Here is a 14,753-nt window from a genome sequence, read left to right as displayed (position 1 = left end):
TGTCATTTTAGCTGGCTGTTTCCCCCCCTCCAAAAAACAACAAAAATTCTAAAATGAATTTTACCTTTCCAACCTCATTATTCTATTGGCTAAGTTTTATATTCATGAATTTAAATTTCTCAATACCCAACCTGTATTTTGTGCCATTAAAAAAGGCTCTACATTGAAACACTCTCTACCTCTAACAACAAAAAACCTTTGAAAACGATGATGCTGTGTTCCAAATTGAAGTTATTTACTGAAATTGAGTGAGCCTATGGCTTTGCACTAATAGTTTGTGTGTGTGTGTATATATATATATATATATATATATATATATATATATATATATATATATATATATATATATATATATATATATATATATATATATATATATTTGTATTCTATTTTAGTTACTTTGAATTTACAACCCCCTGGCGCTGTTTTATTTTTGTACAGTTTTTGTACTGTTTTGTACTGTTTTTGTACTTATTTTGATTATTGTTTCTCGTCTGTTTGTAAATGTTGAAATTTATAAATACAAGTTAAAAAAAACACACAAAAAAAACACCCTCCCCCAAAAACTTTATTTATACACAAACGTGACAATAAAAAAAGATAAGTCAGTGCAATTCCTAAGGGTGTGGAGATGTCCCCATTCACTATAGAAAATATCAAATTCTGTATTTTTATAAACGACTGTAACATAGACATGTTCGTCAACATTTTACGCTCCAGGCATGTTTTCAAAAATAAATGCCAATTTATGAAAGTAAGGCCTACATTTTCTAATTGGCTTAATGTTTTACAGTTGTCAATCAAATCTTGGAGAATGATTAAGAGTACAAATGCCCTTAAATTGATAACTTTGTTAAAACATTTAAAGTGATTTACGTGGACCCCGACTTAAACAAGTTGAAAAACTTATTCGGGTGTTACAATTTAGTGGTCTATTGTACGGAAAATATACTGTCCTGTGCAATCTACTAATAAAAGTTTCAATCAATCAATCAATTAAGGTAGCCGTTTTTTTCTTTTTATTTATTTATTTATTTTGTTTGTTTTTTAAATGTATAGTTGTTATCATTTATTAATATTTAATACTCTGTATGTATTTGTTTGCTTTCTTTCCTTGTTGTTGAAAGTGCATTGACTGTTGAGTGAATTATAAATGTATGTTTGTTGTTCAATAAAATTAAATAAAAAAATTTAAAAAAAAGAAAAAAGATAGTGCAATCCCTTTATAAACATGAAAAAAAAATGAAAACCATACAATGAATAAAATCGTCGGTGCTCAATAGAATGTGCAACTCTTGGAGTTTTCCGCAGTCAACTCAGTGCGAGTGAACAATGGTGGCGAAAACTCACAGTGCTGGAACTAATCGTTTATGTTACAACAGTGACTTTTATTGAAAATGTTGACCGACAACGGATGAGATAGCGTTCGAGACTGAACTATGCAAATCAGATATTGACGCAATTTAGCAACTTCTCGCGACATTTAGGACAACCAATAGCTTATTTCCTTACTGGGACGCGAGCAACACGTTCCAGTTGGCGGACACTATTTTGTTGTTTACAGATCATTATTCGCCTCCATAATTCGTCTACGCCGCAGCTTGTGTTACTTGTTACTTTTACAGATTTTTTTTTGTTGATGGCTAACGAGCGCCTCAAAGCTCTGGAGGAGGTCGAGAAAGAGATAGCGATGGTGCTGCAGTGTGCTGGTGAGAAGTCAGATGCTTTTCATTTCCATAACATAATGGCGTCTTTCATATGGACGTAACGTTGATTTATGTAATTGTGTTCCAACTCCAAGTTAGTCTCTACCCCGCAACATTCCAAATAGCAATCCACAGAGCAATTGAGAAGACACAAACACAACAAAAATGCCAGACACAAATGCATAATATTTACAACAGCATCGACAATAATAATAATACCATCCATCCATCCATTTCTACCGCTTATTCCCTTTTTGGGTAGCGGGGGGCGCTGGCGCCTATCTCAGCTACAATCGGACGGAAGGCGGGTACACCCTGGACAAGTCGTGATCTCATCGCAGGGCCAACACAGACAGACAACATTCACACTCACATGTACACACTATGGCCAATTTAGTGTTGCCAATCAACCTATCCCCAGGTGTATGTCTTACGACTAATATCAATACCAGTAATTAAAACATTAAATAAAAACAAACATTATTATCATTTATTATTTCCATCTCAGCAATCCATAAAAAACAACAAGAGTCCCAGGGCTCTACACCTGCATTGCATATCATAAGCTTGACAACCACACTATCCATTATTCACCACAAGGAAGGAAGGGTCATATTTTAGGCTCATTTAATAGTTAAAACAAATTTGTATAATGGATCCCATATTCCAAGATATGATGCATTATCTAATGTAAATGCAATTGTTTCTACTGATATATTTCTCTATAGCTTGTGTATACTGTTCTATATGAGTTTGTCTATCAACATCATTCCATTTTTTTTAAATGATTTTGTTGTGATGCATATTGACAAAATTTGATTTTTATTCTGTGATGACACATTACAACATATATGCAGATCTCCAGAAATTCACGTTTGCATTGTCATTTGGATGTTTATATTTAAGAACCTGATTGCTTCTTTTGTCGTTTTAGACCACAACTCCTTTGTTGTTGACATTGCCACAGTAAATAAATAAGAGTTCCTTCAGTAGCATTACTTGCTATGTACTGTACGTATTTTAAACAACTGAGAGGCTGTAAAATACAATACATCCAATAGGTTAAATTGACACTGCTTATTTTTGATGCATCTAAATGGCTTATTGGCGTTTTTTGAAATATCCCATGAAATGTCTTTTTCTAAAATGTTTGAGTAAGTCATCCATTTCTGAACACATGCATCATTTATACTTCTGATGTTCTGGGTATATTTTATCAATCAACTAATTATTTGAATGGTTTAAAGCAGTGGTTCTCAAACCTTTTTTCCCAAATACTACCTCAGAAAAAACCTGGCTTTCCATGTACCACCATAATGACCAACATTAAAATACAATGTATAATATATATTAGGGCAGCGAATTTTGGGGTGTCCAGAGATTCGATTCAATATCGATTCAAGGGGTCGGGATTCGATTATAAATCGATTTTTTCGATTCAACGCAATTCTCGATTCAAAAACAATATTTTTCCGATTCAAAACGATTCTGTATTCATTCACTACATAGGATTTCAGCAGGATCTACCCCAGTCTGCATACATGCTGGTAGAGTAGTAGATTTTTTTAAAAAAAGCTTTTATAATTGTAAAGGACAATGTTTTATCAACTGATTGCAAGCGTTTTCAAAAGCTGAATACATGGACTATAAATTACATGACTGAATATGATGTTGACCCAGAAAACCATCTGTTCAACTCAATCAATGCTACTTGTGACTACTACACCAAGGAACAATTTAATGACAATGTTAGCTTGAATAATACATTTTGTTTAATACATTTTAACTGCGGAAGCTTAGATGCAAATTTCTCAAAGATTGACGAATACTTGAAGACTTTAAACGGCAAAATCAAAATAATAGCACTTTCTGAAACATGGATCGATAACGACAGAGGTATCGACTTCTCCATTGACGGGTATAAGTTGTAAGCATAGCTCGGTTGGTAGAGCAGCCGTGCCAGCAACTTGAGGGTTGCAGGTTCAATTCCCGCTTCCGCCATCCTAGTCACTGCCGTTGTGTCCTTGGGCAAGACACTTTACCCAACTGCTCCGAGTGCCACCCACACTGGTTTAAATGAAACTTAGATATTGGGTTTCACTATGTAAAGCGCTTTGAGTCACTAGAGAAAAGCGCTATATAAATATAATTCACCTTCACTCCCTTCTTGTTTTTTGTAGTAGAAAAAACAAGAAGGGAGGAGGTGTGGCCCTGTTTGTTGACTGCGACTTGAAATGTAGACCCTTTTGAATGTATAACAGTTGTAATCAATGATTTATTTGAATGTGTAACTGTGGAGGTAGACATAGAAAAGAAGAGAAATATTATTGTTCCATGTTTATATAGGACACCTGGGTCTAAGGTAGAAGCATTTAATGATAGTCTGCAAGAATTACGGTGTAAGGTAAAAGAAAAGAAAACATTTGTCATGTGTGGCGACTATAACATAGACCTGTTAAGCTCACCCAGAAATAAATCAACAAGAGACTTCTTGGTTGTGGTATATAGTTGAGGGCTTTATCCATTGATCACCAAACCCAGTAGAATAGCGACAAATTGTGCAACATTAATTGATCACATCTTTATAAGTGACATAGAAAATAATATAAAAAGTGGACTAGTAATTAATGATATAAGTGACCACTTACCTGTGTGTCTTACTTATGATTGTCGAATGTATAGAAAGAGGGAGGAGAAAACCCATAGTTATACAAGGAAAAGGACTGGAGAGGCAATAAATACATTTAGGAAGGAGTTATTTGAAACAGACTGGAATGAGGTGTATGTGAGAGAGGCAAATGGTGCATATGAGGCTTTTCTTAATATATATTTATCATTGTATGAAATGCATTGTCCGAATGTATGGAAACAAAGAGACAGCTACAATAAAAAGCCTTGGATTATAAAGGGACTACAGAATGCTTGTAAAAAGCAAAACAAACTTTATAGAGACTTTATAAAAGTAAGAACAAAGGATGCTCAAAACGAAATATAAGATTTAAAAAACAAATTGATAACAATAATGAGACAAGCTAAAAAAGAATATTATAATAACTTACTAGAAAAAAATAAAAACAATATCAAAGGAACTTGGAATATTCTGAACAAGATAATTGGAAAAACATCGGGGCCTAGCCTACAAACCCACCAAGGTATTTTATCAATGAGGATAATAAGATTATAACAAATATGAAAGGAGTGACAAATGGATTCAATTCTTTATTTGTGAATGTTGGACCCAAATTGGCAGAGAGTATTGGAGAACATAAAGATATTAGGAGTGGATGGAGAGGGGGCAGCAAAGTGCTACAGTCCATGCTTTTAGGAGATGTTAGTAAAAATGAAATTCTATCAGTAGTAACAAAACTGAAAAATAAGGCATCAACAGACAGTGATGGTAATGACATTGTAATTGTAAAAAAGAGTATTGACTGTATCATCAAACCTCTGTGTTATGTTTTTAATCTCTCTTTTCAAACAGGGACTTTTCCAAATAGAATGAAGGTAGCAAAGGTAATTCCACTCTTTAAAACGGGAGCTAAACATATATTTACTAATTACAGACCAGTAGGGGTGTAACGGTACATGTATTTGTATTGAACCATTTCGGTACGGGGGTTTCGGTTCGGTTCGGAGGTGTACCGAACGAGTAGACATGCTAACAGCTAGCAGGCTAGGACAACATGTTAAAGCCAGTGCTGGAAGACCCTCCTGCCTCGTTAAGATCTCCCGTTTGGGAACACTTTGGCTGCGCAATACAACAATGGAGGACGGAGGTTTGCCAAGATTGTTCAGCAGCTGCTTCTGATAACACGTCAAACATGTGTTGCACCATTCCTGCTTCCGGCTCCCGTAGTGTCTCCCTTGCGCGCACAACCCTTAACTGTACCGGCAGTGGGTCTCCACAGCTCCGGACTCCAGGGTAAATGAAGAGTCCAGGGATTAGTTGCAAATCGTGGCTTTATTGAGGTCTTGCACACAGCCAATCCAACAAAACACTAGTCACTCCTGCGCTCTACCGCTCCCTCACCTCGCTCGCCCACACACTCACAGACGTCACAAGCTGTCACATATTAAAGGGCCGCACACATACATACGCTACTCTCATAACACAGTGGTTCTCAACCTTTTTTCAGTGATGTACCCCCGTGAACTTTTTTTTAATTCAAGTACCTCATAATCAGAGCAAAGCATTTTTGGTTAAAAAAAAAACAGATAGGGAAGTAAAATACAGCACTATTCTATCAGTTTCTGATTTATTAAATTGTATAACAGTGCAAAATATTGCTCATTTGTAGTTGTCTTCCTTGAACTATTTGGAAAGGAACATATAAAAATAGCAAAAAACCTGTTGATAAAGAAACAAGTGATTCAATTATGAATAAAGTTTTCTACACAGAGAAGTAATCATCAACTTAAAGTGCCCTCTTTGGGAATTGTAATAGAGATCCATCTGGATTCATTTACTTCATTCTAAACATTTCTTCACAAAAAAAGAAATCTTTAACATCAATATTTTTGGAAAAAACGGCGGGTGGTGTTGATGAACGTGGACCCCGACTTAAACAAGTTGAAAAACTTATTGGGGTGTTACCATTTAGTGGTCAATTGTATGTGTATACACACACACACACACACACACACACACATATATATATATATATATATATATATATATATATATATATATATATATATATATATATATATATATATATATATATATATATATATACAAATATATGTTTGTGTGTGTATATATATATATATACAAATATATGTTTGTGTGTATATATATATATATATATATATATATATATAATTTAAAACAAGGCAGAGGTTGAGGTTTATTAAGTATATTTAATATTTTTTGCCACTGTAACATTACATAAAAATTGAATACTGCATAGGAAAGTAAAACACTGTGCTTTAATCAAGAAGTTATTTGGCATACTGCTAGATAGAGTTTGCATACGACGAGTGGTACACATACCACAGATGAGAACCACTGGTTTAAAGGAGTTCTGATTAAATAATGTGATGAAAGTGTCACACCCCACCTCGGGTGAAGGTAATGTAACCTTTGTAAACTGGACTTCAAATCAAGGATGGCAAGGCACACAGTGGTAACAGTTTACAAACATTTATTGAAAATCCCAAAAAGTGTCAAGAGGGGAACAAAAACAGAAAGACAAAGCACCCACAATCTCAGTAGATGTTTGATGCATGTAGAGCAAAACCTTTGTTCAGGCCAGAGAACCTCCTCTGGCAGTGAAAGACAGCAGACTGACAGAAAAATGGCCTTTTTCCCACTTAAATAGCCCATAGCCCCGCCCACAAGCTTGGACCAATTTGACAGGGGAAATTAAGAAAAGTTATTTTGTAAATTACACCATAAATAACCATCACATGTCTAAAAGTATTCACATAGTAGTTTTGCATTTTTAAAGCAGTCATTTTTGTACACAGTGTATTCAGGTTTAGACAACACAACTTTCAAATGTCTAGTGTCCCTCAGCAGCACCCAGCTCCTGAAAGTCATGATTTGGCCCAAATCAGGCCTAATTAGTCAAAGCAGGTGTGCTCAGCTACATAAAGCCTTCAGCCCCACCCTGACTCTTTTAGCCAGACATGCAGAGCCATGGTGAGTGACAGGTTACAATTTGTTTGTTGAGCATGCTTTCCACTGACTAAAAAAAAATGTGCATGGTTTGAGAGGAAGCCAAAGGTCAAACAGTGACAGTGTGGGGTCAAACTGTCACATCACCTCCCTCCTCTCCCGCGACAGCAAGTTCAGGGAGACGAGACAAGTAATCAGCTAGCAAGTTAGTTTTGGCAGCTCGATGTGTGATATTGAAACAAAAGGGCTGTAATGCCCAGTACCATCTGGTGACACGGGAATTCTTATCTCTCATGGAGTTGATCCAGCTCAATGGCCGGTGGTCCGTTTCCAACTCAAAAGTTTGTCCCAGAAGCTAATAACGTAGGCTGCCCAAAGCCCACTTGATGGCAAGACATTCCTTTTCAATGGCCGAGTACCTACTTTCTCTGTGATGCAGTTTACGACTCAGATAGAGTAGCGGTTGTTCCTCGCCCTCCTTTCCTTGGGCTAGGACGGCTCCAAGGCCCACACCGGAGGCATCAACTTGAACAAGGAATTGTTGGTTGAAGATAGGACTCCGTAAGACCGGGGAAGAGCATAGAATGGCTTTGACTTTCTTGAAGGCAGTTTCACATGTTTCTGTCCATTTGACTGGACTAAAGGATGCTTTGGTTGTCAGTTCGACAAGAGGACCTGTGATGGTAGAGAAGTGAGGCACAAATTTTCTGTACCACCCAGAAAGCCCCAAGAATGACGGGACCTGCTTCTTTGTCCGGGGTCTAGGACTGTTTTGGATAGCCTTCACCTTGTCCACCTGAGGACGTATCTGCCCGTTGCAAAGATGATAACCTAAGTAGCACACCTCAGTTTTGGCCCATTCACATTTCTGGGTGTTAAGTGTGAGCTCGGCAGAATGGATCCGAAACAGGACTTGACGCAGGTGAGCGAGGTGGTCTTCCCAGGAAGTGCTGAAAACCACAACATCATCAAGATAGGCAGCAGAGAACTGGCCACACCCCTGCAGAGCGCGATCCATTAGCCGTTGAAAGGTTGCGGGGGCTCCGTGGAGTCCGAACGGCATAACAGTGTAATGATAGAGACCCTTTGGGCCACGGAAGGCCGTGTACTCCCTTGACTTCTTTAAAGGGACTTGCCAGTATCCCTTACACAGGTCAAGGGTGGTGATGAACACAGCTTTGCCGAGCTTCTCAAGAAGTTCATCAATACATGGCATGGGATAAGCATCAAATTTAGAAACGGCATTCACTTTGCGTAGCTCATTAAATACTCTTATTGTGTTGTCTTTTTTAGGAACAATGAGGTTATACAACTCACTTGTTGAGGATTTAATCACTCCTAGATCCAGCATCGTTTGGATTTCATGGTTGAGGGGCTACACCATCCGCTCAGGCACTCTGTATGGGCGCTGACAGATAGGTGTAGGGTTTTTTAAATGAATGACATGTTCAATTAGTGGAGTTCTTTCTGGCTTTCTACTGAACAATACTGGTAATTATTCACTCACTTGCAAGAGTTTAAGGCCAGATTGAGCAGACAAGTGACTTACATCAGGTTTTGTGGTGTAGTGAGCATAGACAGATCTGTCTCCTCCACATCATCCTCCATTTCTACTTCCTGTGCCAGCATCACCTTTTCCTCTTGCAACTCCTTGCTTTGAGTGGCTACTTGACTGGCCTGGACATCCTTTACTTCCACAGAGGATTTCCTCTCCTTCCATTCCATCAGAAAGTTGATGTGGTACACTTGGAATGCCTTTCCTTTGCCCAACAGTGCTTGCACTGGACGGCCATTAACACAAGCTGGCATCATGTTAGGTTCTGCCTCAGGTTCAGGATTGGATGCAAGAGCAGGTGCCATGACTGAAGCTGGGACAGAGAGGTGGGGAACCTGACATATGCTGGACAGCTTGGGACCTTTCAATTGGCAGACTGGGGCTTGATGCCCTGGCTGTTGACAGTGGTAGCAGATGAGATCCTTCACTGGACTCTGTTTTGGGAAACGTCTGTTGTCCCCCGAGGTGCTGTAACCACCTGCTTTCTGCACACCTCTTTGGTTTGACAGGTTGGCTGCACCTTGGGCTGCTACACGGTTGTTCTGCTGCCTTGGCATTCGGAGTCCTTTACGAGCATTAAAGTACTGGCTTGCAAGTTTAGCAGCAGTAAGTCCGTCTTCTGGCTTGTGTTCCTTGACCCAAATCTTAATTTCGTTGGGCAATATGCGAAGGATTTGCTCTAGAATGAAAAGCTCTGCGATGTCTTCTTTGGAACGCTGCTCCGGCTTGATCCATCTTCGGTAGAGACCTTTGAGTCTGTTGTAAGTCTCCTTGGGGGATTCACCAGGGGGAATGTAGATTGACCGGAACTGGAGCCTATAAGTCTCAGGAGAGATATCAAACTTAGAAAGAAGGGCTTCTTTAAGGTCAGTGTAGACGTTGGAAGCATCTTCCTCCATCGCAGAATAGGCATCCAGGGCTTTGCCGGTCAAGAGTGGAACAAGTCGGCAGGCCCAATCCGACTGAGGTCAGCCCCAGGTGCGAGCGATGCGCTCAAAGCAGACAAAGTTTTCAATGTCCCCACCCTGCTGGAAAGGGAACATCTTTGGGCCTTTTCGGAGATGATGGTCAGGTGGCAAGGCATCTCTGGACGGCGACACTTGATGGCTAGGAGTTGAGTATGGGCAAGTTCTGGGTTTGGGCGACTGCTCACAATGACTCTTATCAGGACGGTTAGCATTTTGGTTAGTGAGTGCGTAATCTAGGCTAGGCCCTGTACAGACAGTTTTTAACTCCTGGAGTTCACGGACTAAAACAGCTTCCCTACGTTGCTGTCCAATTAAAAAGTCTTGGAACATGTTAAACAGGGTGGGATCCCCTAGCACTCCTTCAGTCCTTGGTGGCTCAGCAGACCACCTAGCATTTCCAGACCTCTTCCTATGCTGCTTACGCCTAGCCCCAGAGTTCTCAAAACCTTTGACATCTTCTTCAGACTCCTTGGTGTTCCATCCAACTTCACGCTCCTCCGCCATAGTCGTTCGGTCCAGCCTCATCGCCGTGGCCCCTCGACCAGCCATCTCATCAGTCTCCTCTGTCAGGGCCACCTCCGACACTTGGGATCTCAAACCAGTTCTGGCCTGCCCTCTGCCAGGTTTTTTGTGAACTCTGCGGCTTGCCATCCCACCACTGCCACTATATGTCACACCCCGCCTCGGGTGAAGGTAATGTAACCTTTGCAAACCGGACTTCAAATCAAGGATGGCAAGGCACGCAGTGGTAACCGTTTACAAACATTTATTGAAAATCCCAAAAGGTGTCAAGAGTTGAACAAAAACAGGAAGACAAAGCACCCACAATCTCAGTAGATGTTTGATGCATGTAGAGCGAAACTCTTGCTCAGGACAGAGAACCTCCTCTGGCAGTGACAGACAGCAGACTGACACAAAAATGGCATTTTCCCACTTAAATAGCCCATAGCCCCGCCCACAATCTGGGACAAATTTGACAGTGGAAATTAACAAATGTTCTTTTGTAAATTACTCCATAAATAACCATCACATGTCTAAAAAGTATTCACATAATACTTTTGCATTTTTAAAGCAGTCATTTTTGTACAGTGTATTCAGGTTTAGACAACACAACTTTCTAATGTCCAGTCTCCCTCAGCAATACCCAACTCCTGAAAGTCATGGTTTGGCCCAAATTAGGCCAAATTAGTCAAAGCAGGTGTGCTCTGCTACATAAAGCCTTCAGCCCCACCCCGTCTCTTTTAGCCACACATGCAGAGCCATGGTGAGTGACATGTTACAATTTGTTTGTTGAGCATGCTTTCCACTGACAAAAAAAAATGTGCATGGTTTGAGAGGAAGCCAAAGGTCAAACAGTGACAGTGTGGGGTCAAACTGTCATAGAAGTTCACCACATTTTGATTATGTGTTGGCCCTGCGATTAGGTGGCCACTTGTCCAGGGTGTACGCCGCCTTCTGCCCAAGAATAGCTGGGATAGGCTGCAGCAACCCCCCCCCCCCCCCCCTTCCCTTCCCCGTGACCACGGAAGAGGGACAAGCGGTAGAAAATGGATGGATGGATGACATCAGGATTTTACCAAAAACATTGATTCACAGATTAAATTGGGTGGATTCCGCCTTCCGCCCAATTGTAGCTGAGATAGTTACCAGCGCCCCCTGCGACGCCAAAGGGAATAAGCGGTAGAAAATGGATGGATGAGTGGATTCCAAGTATTTTATGACACAGTTTTAGAATGCTAAATTAGCTTCTGTTGGGCTAAGGCTCAGTTATTTAGGTAATTGTTGATTGTAACTCCCCACATCAATATCCAAACTCATGAACAGATTTCTTTCTATGTTGTTCCAGTCCTTATCAACGCCCATGGTTGTAGCCCTCCATTATCTTGTGAACTAGACAATCTTAAATATAAACTTCTACCCTTTTTTTCCAGATCATATAAAATGTGATATCATTTTATGTATTTTCTAAGATCAACTTTTATTCATTAGGATGGGCATCATTTTCAATATGTTGCAGTAACTACCTGCTTGTAGTATACTAATTTTTGCGATGTTCACTCGACTCCAAAGTAATGTTTATGAGGTGGGACCAATGTTCCATATTGGATTCCACCTAATTTCTTAAATGTTCAAGATTTAGATCTCTGCTTGAATAGGTACAATTGTATTTGGTGTAATTTTTAATCCTAAATCTATGATTTCTGCCTTTTTACATTTAATTTAGGGGTTGTGAACTTGTGATTGTTGAGTGATACTACATCAAAATGTTTCTGAAAAATGTATCTCCTGACAAACAACCATATTCCGTGATTACCTTATTGATATAGTGAAGAGAGGAGTCAACATGTGACGGAGAATTATGTCATCACAGTACATCGATAACTTATGCTTAAAACCCATTTTTATACCATGAATATTATTTTCACTTCTCATTTTTGCAGCTAAGGGTTCAATAATAATCCAACTGCAGGACATCCATGTTTTGTTTTTCTCTTTAATGAACATTTTTCTGAAATCTGATTATTGGTTTTGACTGATTCCATGGTCCTTACATAAAGCATCTTAATGCATTGTTTAAAATTATCAACAAACCCATATTTATGCAATGCGCAAAACATAAATGACCAATTTATGCAGTCAAAAGCTTTCTCCGCATCGACAGTGATAACTGCTGTGGAATAAGGAAGACTTCTGGCATGGTATAGAACATTAAATACGTTCGTTGTATGGTCTGAAGAATGTCGACCTTCCATAAAGCCAGTTTGGTCCGTTTAAATATTTTTTTCCAATAATACTAGATAACAAATTGCTTTTCATACATTAAACAATGCAACACAAAGTCTGTTACAGAATTAAAAACAATACCCTGATAACACAAATCCAAATTTTAAGATAATTCTTGGTACAAAGACATATAATTATTATTTTGTTTCGAAGTCCTGTGTTCTAAAACAAACAGTGACTCATAAATTAAATCAAAATATTGCAAATATGTGGCTAAATTGCATTAATTTGATATCATGATAAACAGGTGTATATCAATAAATTCAAATATTGTGCAAAAGTTATGTGGTCTCAAGTTAAATTCAGGCTAAGAGACCGATTAAAATGAAACCATGGAGAGAAACATTGTCAGTCGTTGGCTAGCTGAGGACTTCAAAGATTGTTAATTTGGTAATGGTGCTTACAAGGACAAAGGTTCAAATCTCAGTCAGGGTGAAAGGTTTATGTATCATTGATTTCTTAAAATCAATGTTTGGAGAGAGAAAAAAATGTAACAAATTGCAGACCCCTGCAATAGACTATAATAGTTTCATTTTCCTGAATGCCATCCATCGATCCATTTCCTACCGCCTGTCGCTCTCGGGGTTGCGGGGTGTGGGGGTTGGTGCCCACCTATCTCAGCTATACAGGGTGTTTACACCCTGGCAAGTCCATATTCCTGAATGGAACTAAATGAATGTATTCAATGGAAGTAGGCAAAGCATCACAGTCACAGTATTGTATTGTATCATTGTATTGTTGTCTATCCTTTGCAGGTAACATAATGGTCGAACTTTCGAAAGACAAACACAACGCCAGCCTGCTGGACAGACAGCTGGTCCAGTTCCAGAGCTCCATCAGCAGAGTGGAGAACGAACTGAGCGGCCAAATCCGCTACCTTACACAGGTAATAAACACACACTTTTAGGATTTGTTTTTAAGATGAATAACTGTCGTTGTTTCTTCAGGTGGCTACAGGCCAACCTCATGAAGGCTCTACATACTCTTCCAGGAAAGACTGTCAGATGGCACTCAACAGGGCAGAGTACGCCAAGGTCAAACTGGGAGAAATGGGCCGCACCTGCGAAGTCATGCTGGAGCAGCAGCATAACTCTTAAATGTGCACTTTTTGAACTGATCTCACTTTTTTCATATTTGTGTGCTACACATTTATTTGTACAAACTTTTGATTACAACATTCATTTGAAGAAAATAATATGATCTATAGAGTATCTTTGTCAATATTTTCACGCGTAATGTAACTCAGGCAGGATTTGTCTAAATACTTCCTTCGTACGATTTAGGATCCTTACTTTTCCACCATCACCTGAGCAAGTCAATGACGTATATGCAGCAAGTCCTTCAGAAATGACCACAGTTAAAACACAGTAACAAAGAGGCGCTCTATTTGGGTTACAAAAGTACACAGAGTATAGAATAAATCTAATATGCTACTGATAAAAAATCAGGATGAACCTAAAATACACTAATTAAAATGTACTGTATGGGTAAACTTAATTCAGCCTTCTCTAAACTTCTGAATGTCCGACTGTTGAAGGTTTCAGTACATTCGCAACAGGTGTGTGATCCATAAGTGTCCTGACGGTATTCAAAACAGTCCCTCTGCTGTTCACATTTTGACATTGGGAAACCAAGAAAACAACAATTGACCAACACCACTTGGCGATTGTGAACTATTCAACAGCTGCACACGAGCAATCACACGTTTTAAAATAGTGAATTATAGGTTCCTCCTGAAATTTTCCAAAAGCCAAATAATCATAACTTTGACTGCAACTTGAAATTAAGAACTAAATAAGCAGTAAGACATCGGAGCTTTTCTTCATTAGAAAACTTGTAAAAATACCCTTAGAGTCTCTGAAAGACAGCAGAATATCTTTTGGCTCGCCGCGGCTAACAGAGGGGGTCGCCGTCCACCTGAGACCCCGTCAAACGTAGGCGGGCAAAGTCTTCAAACACAAAGTCGTCGCCTTGAGAGGAAGACCTGCAGGAAGAAGTTAAAAGTTAATGACTGGTGAAAAAAAAATCAAAGACACACACACTTACCTCATATCAAAATCTATGAGGTTTGCATCAACAGGAGCATCAGCCTCAGGAGACGCTGGACAGGCAAAAACAAC

The 14,753-nt window shown here is 39.2% G+C and overlaps 3 protein-coding genes across 4 annotated transcripts in view; 1 reads left to right on the top strand and 2 right to left on the bottom strand.

The window, feature by feature from the left end:
* The first annotated feature begins 1,488 nt into the window (after window positions 1-1,488).
* med11 (mediator complex subunit 11) lies at window positions 1,489-13,828 on the top strand. Its single transcript, XM_061913340.1, has 3 exons — window positions 1,489-1,709; window positions 13,389-13,519; window positions 13,581-13,828. The coding sequence occupies exons 1-3, from the start codon at window positions 1,640-1,642 to the stop codon at window positions 13,728-13,730; spliced, it is 351 nt and encodes a 116-aa protein (XP_061769324.1). The 5' UTR covers window positions 1,489-1,639; the 3' UTR covers window positions 13,731-13,828.
* LOC133560618 (zinc finger protein 449-like) lies at window positions 8,869-9,794 on the bottom strand. Its single transcript, XM_061913339.1, has one exon. The coding sequence runs from the start codon at window positions 9,778-9,780 to the stop codon at window positions 8,872-8,874; it is 909 nt and encodes a 302-aa protein (XP_061769323.1). The 5' UTR covers window positions 9,781-9,794; the 3' UTR covers window positions 8,869-8,871.
* LOC133560617 (arrestin red cell-like) overlaps window positions 13,356-14,753 on the bottom strand; it is a 17,345-nt gene continuing 15,947 nt past the window's right edge. For both annotated transcript variants that reach the window (XM_061913337.1, XM_061913336.1), the window contains exons 13-14: window positions 14,680-14,734; window positions 13,356-14,617 (exon numbers count right to left, since the gene is read on the bottom strand). In XM_061913337.1, the coding sequence (XP_061769321.1) occupies window positions 14,527-14,617; window positions 14,680-14,734 (146 nt within the window). In that variant the 3' untranslated portion in view covers window positions 13,356-14,526. The remainder of the gene's footprint in view (window positions 14,618-14,679; window positions 14,735-14,753) is intronic.

This window comes from Nerophis ophidion, linkage group LG10 (genome assembly GCF_033978795.1).
Source record: "Nerophis ophidion isolate RoL-2023_Sa linkage group LG10, RoL_Noph_v1.0, whole genome shotgun sequence".
Classification (NCBI taxonomy): domain Eukaryota; kingdom Metazoa; phylum Chordata; class Actinopteri; order Syngnathiformes; family Syngnathidae; genus Nerophis; species Nerophis ophidion.
The sequence above is the reverse complement of the archived record's forward strand: the minus strand, read 5'-3'. Positions and strand labels throughout refer to the sequence as shown.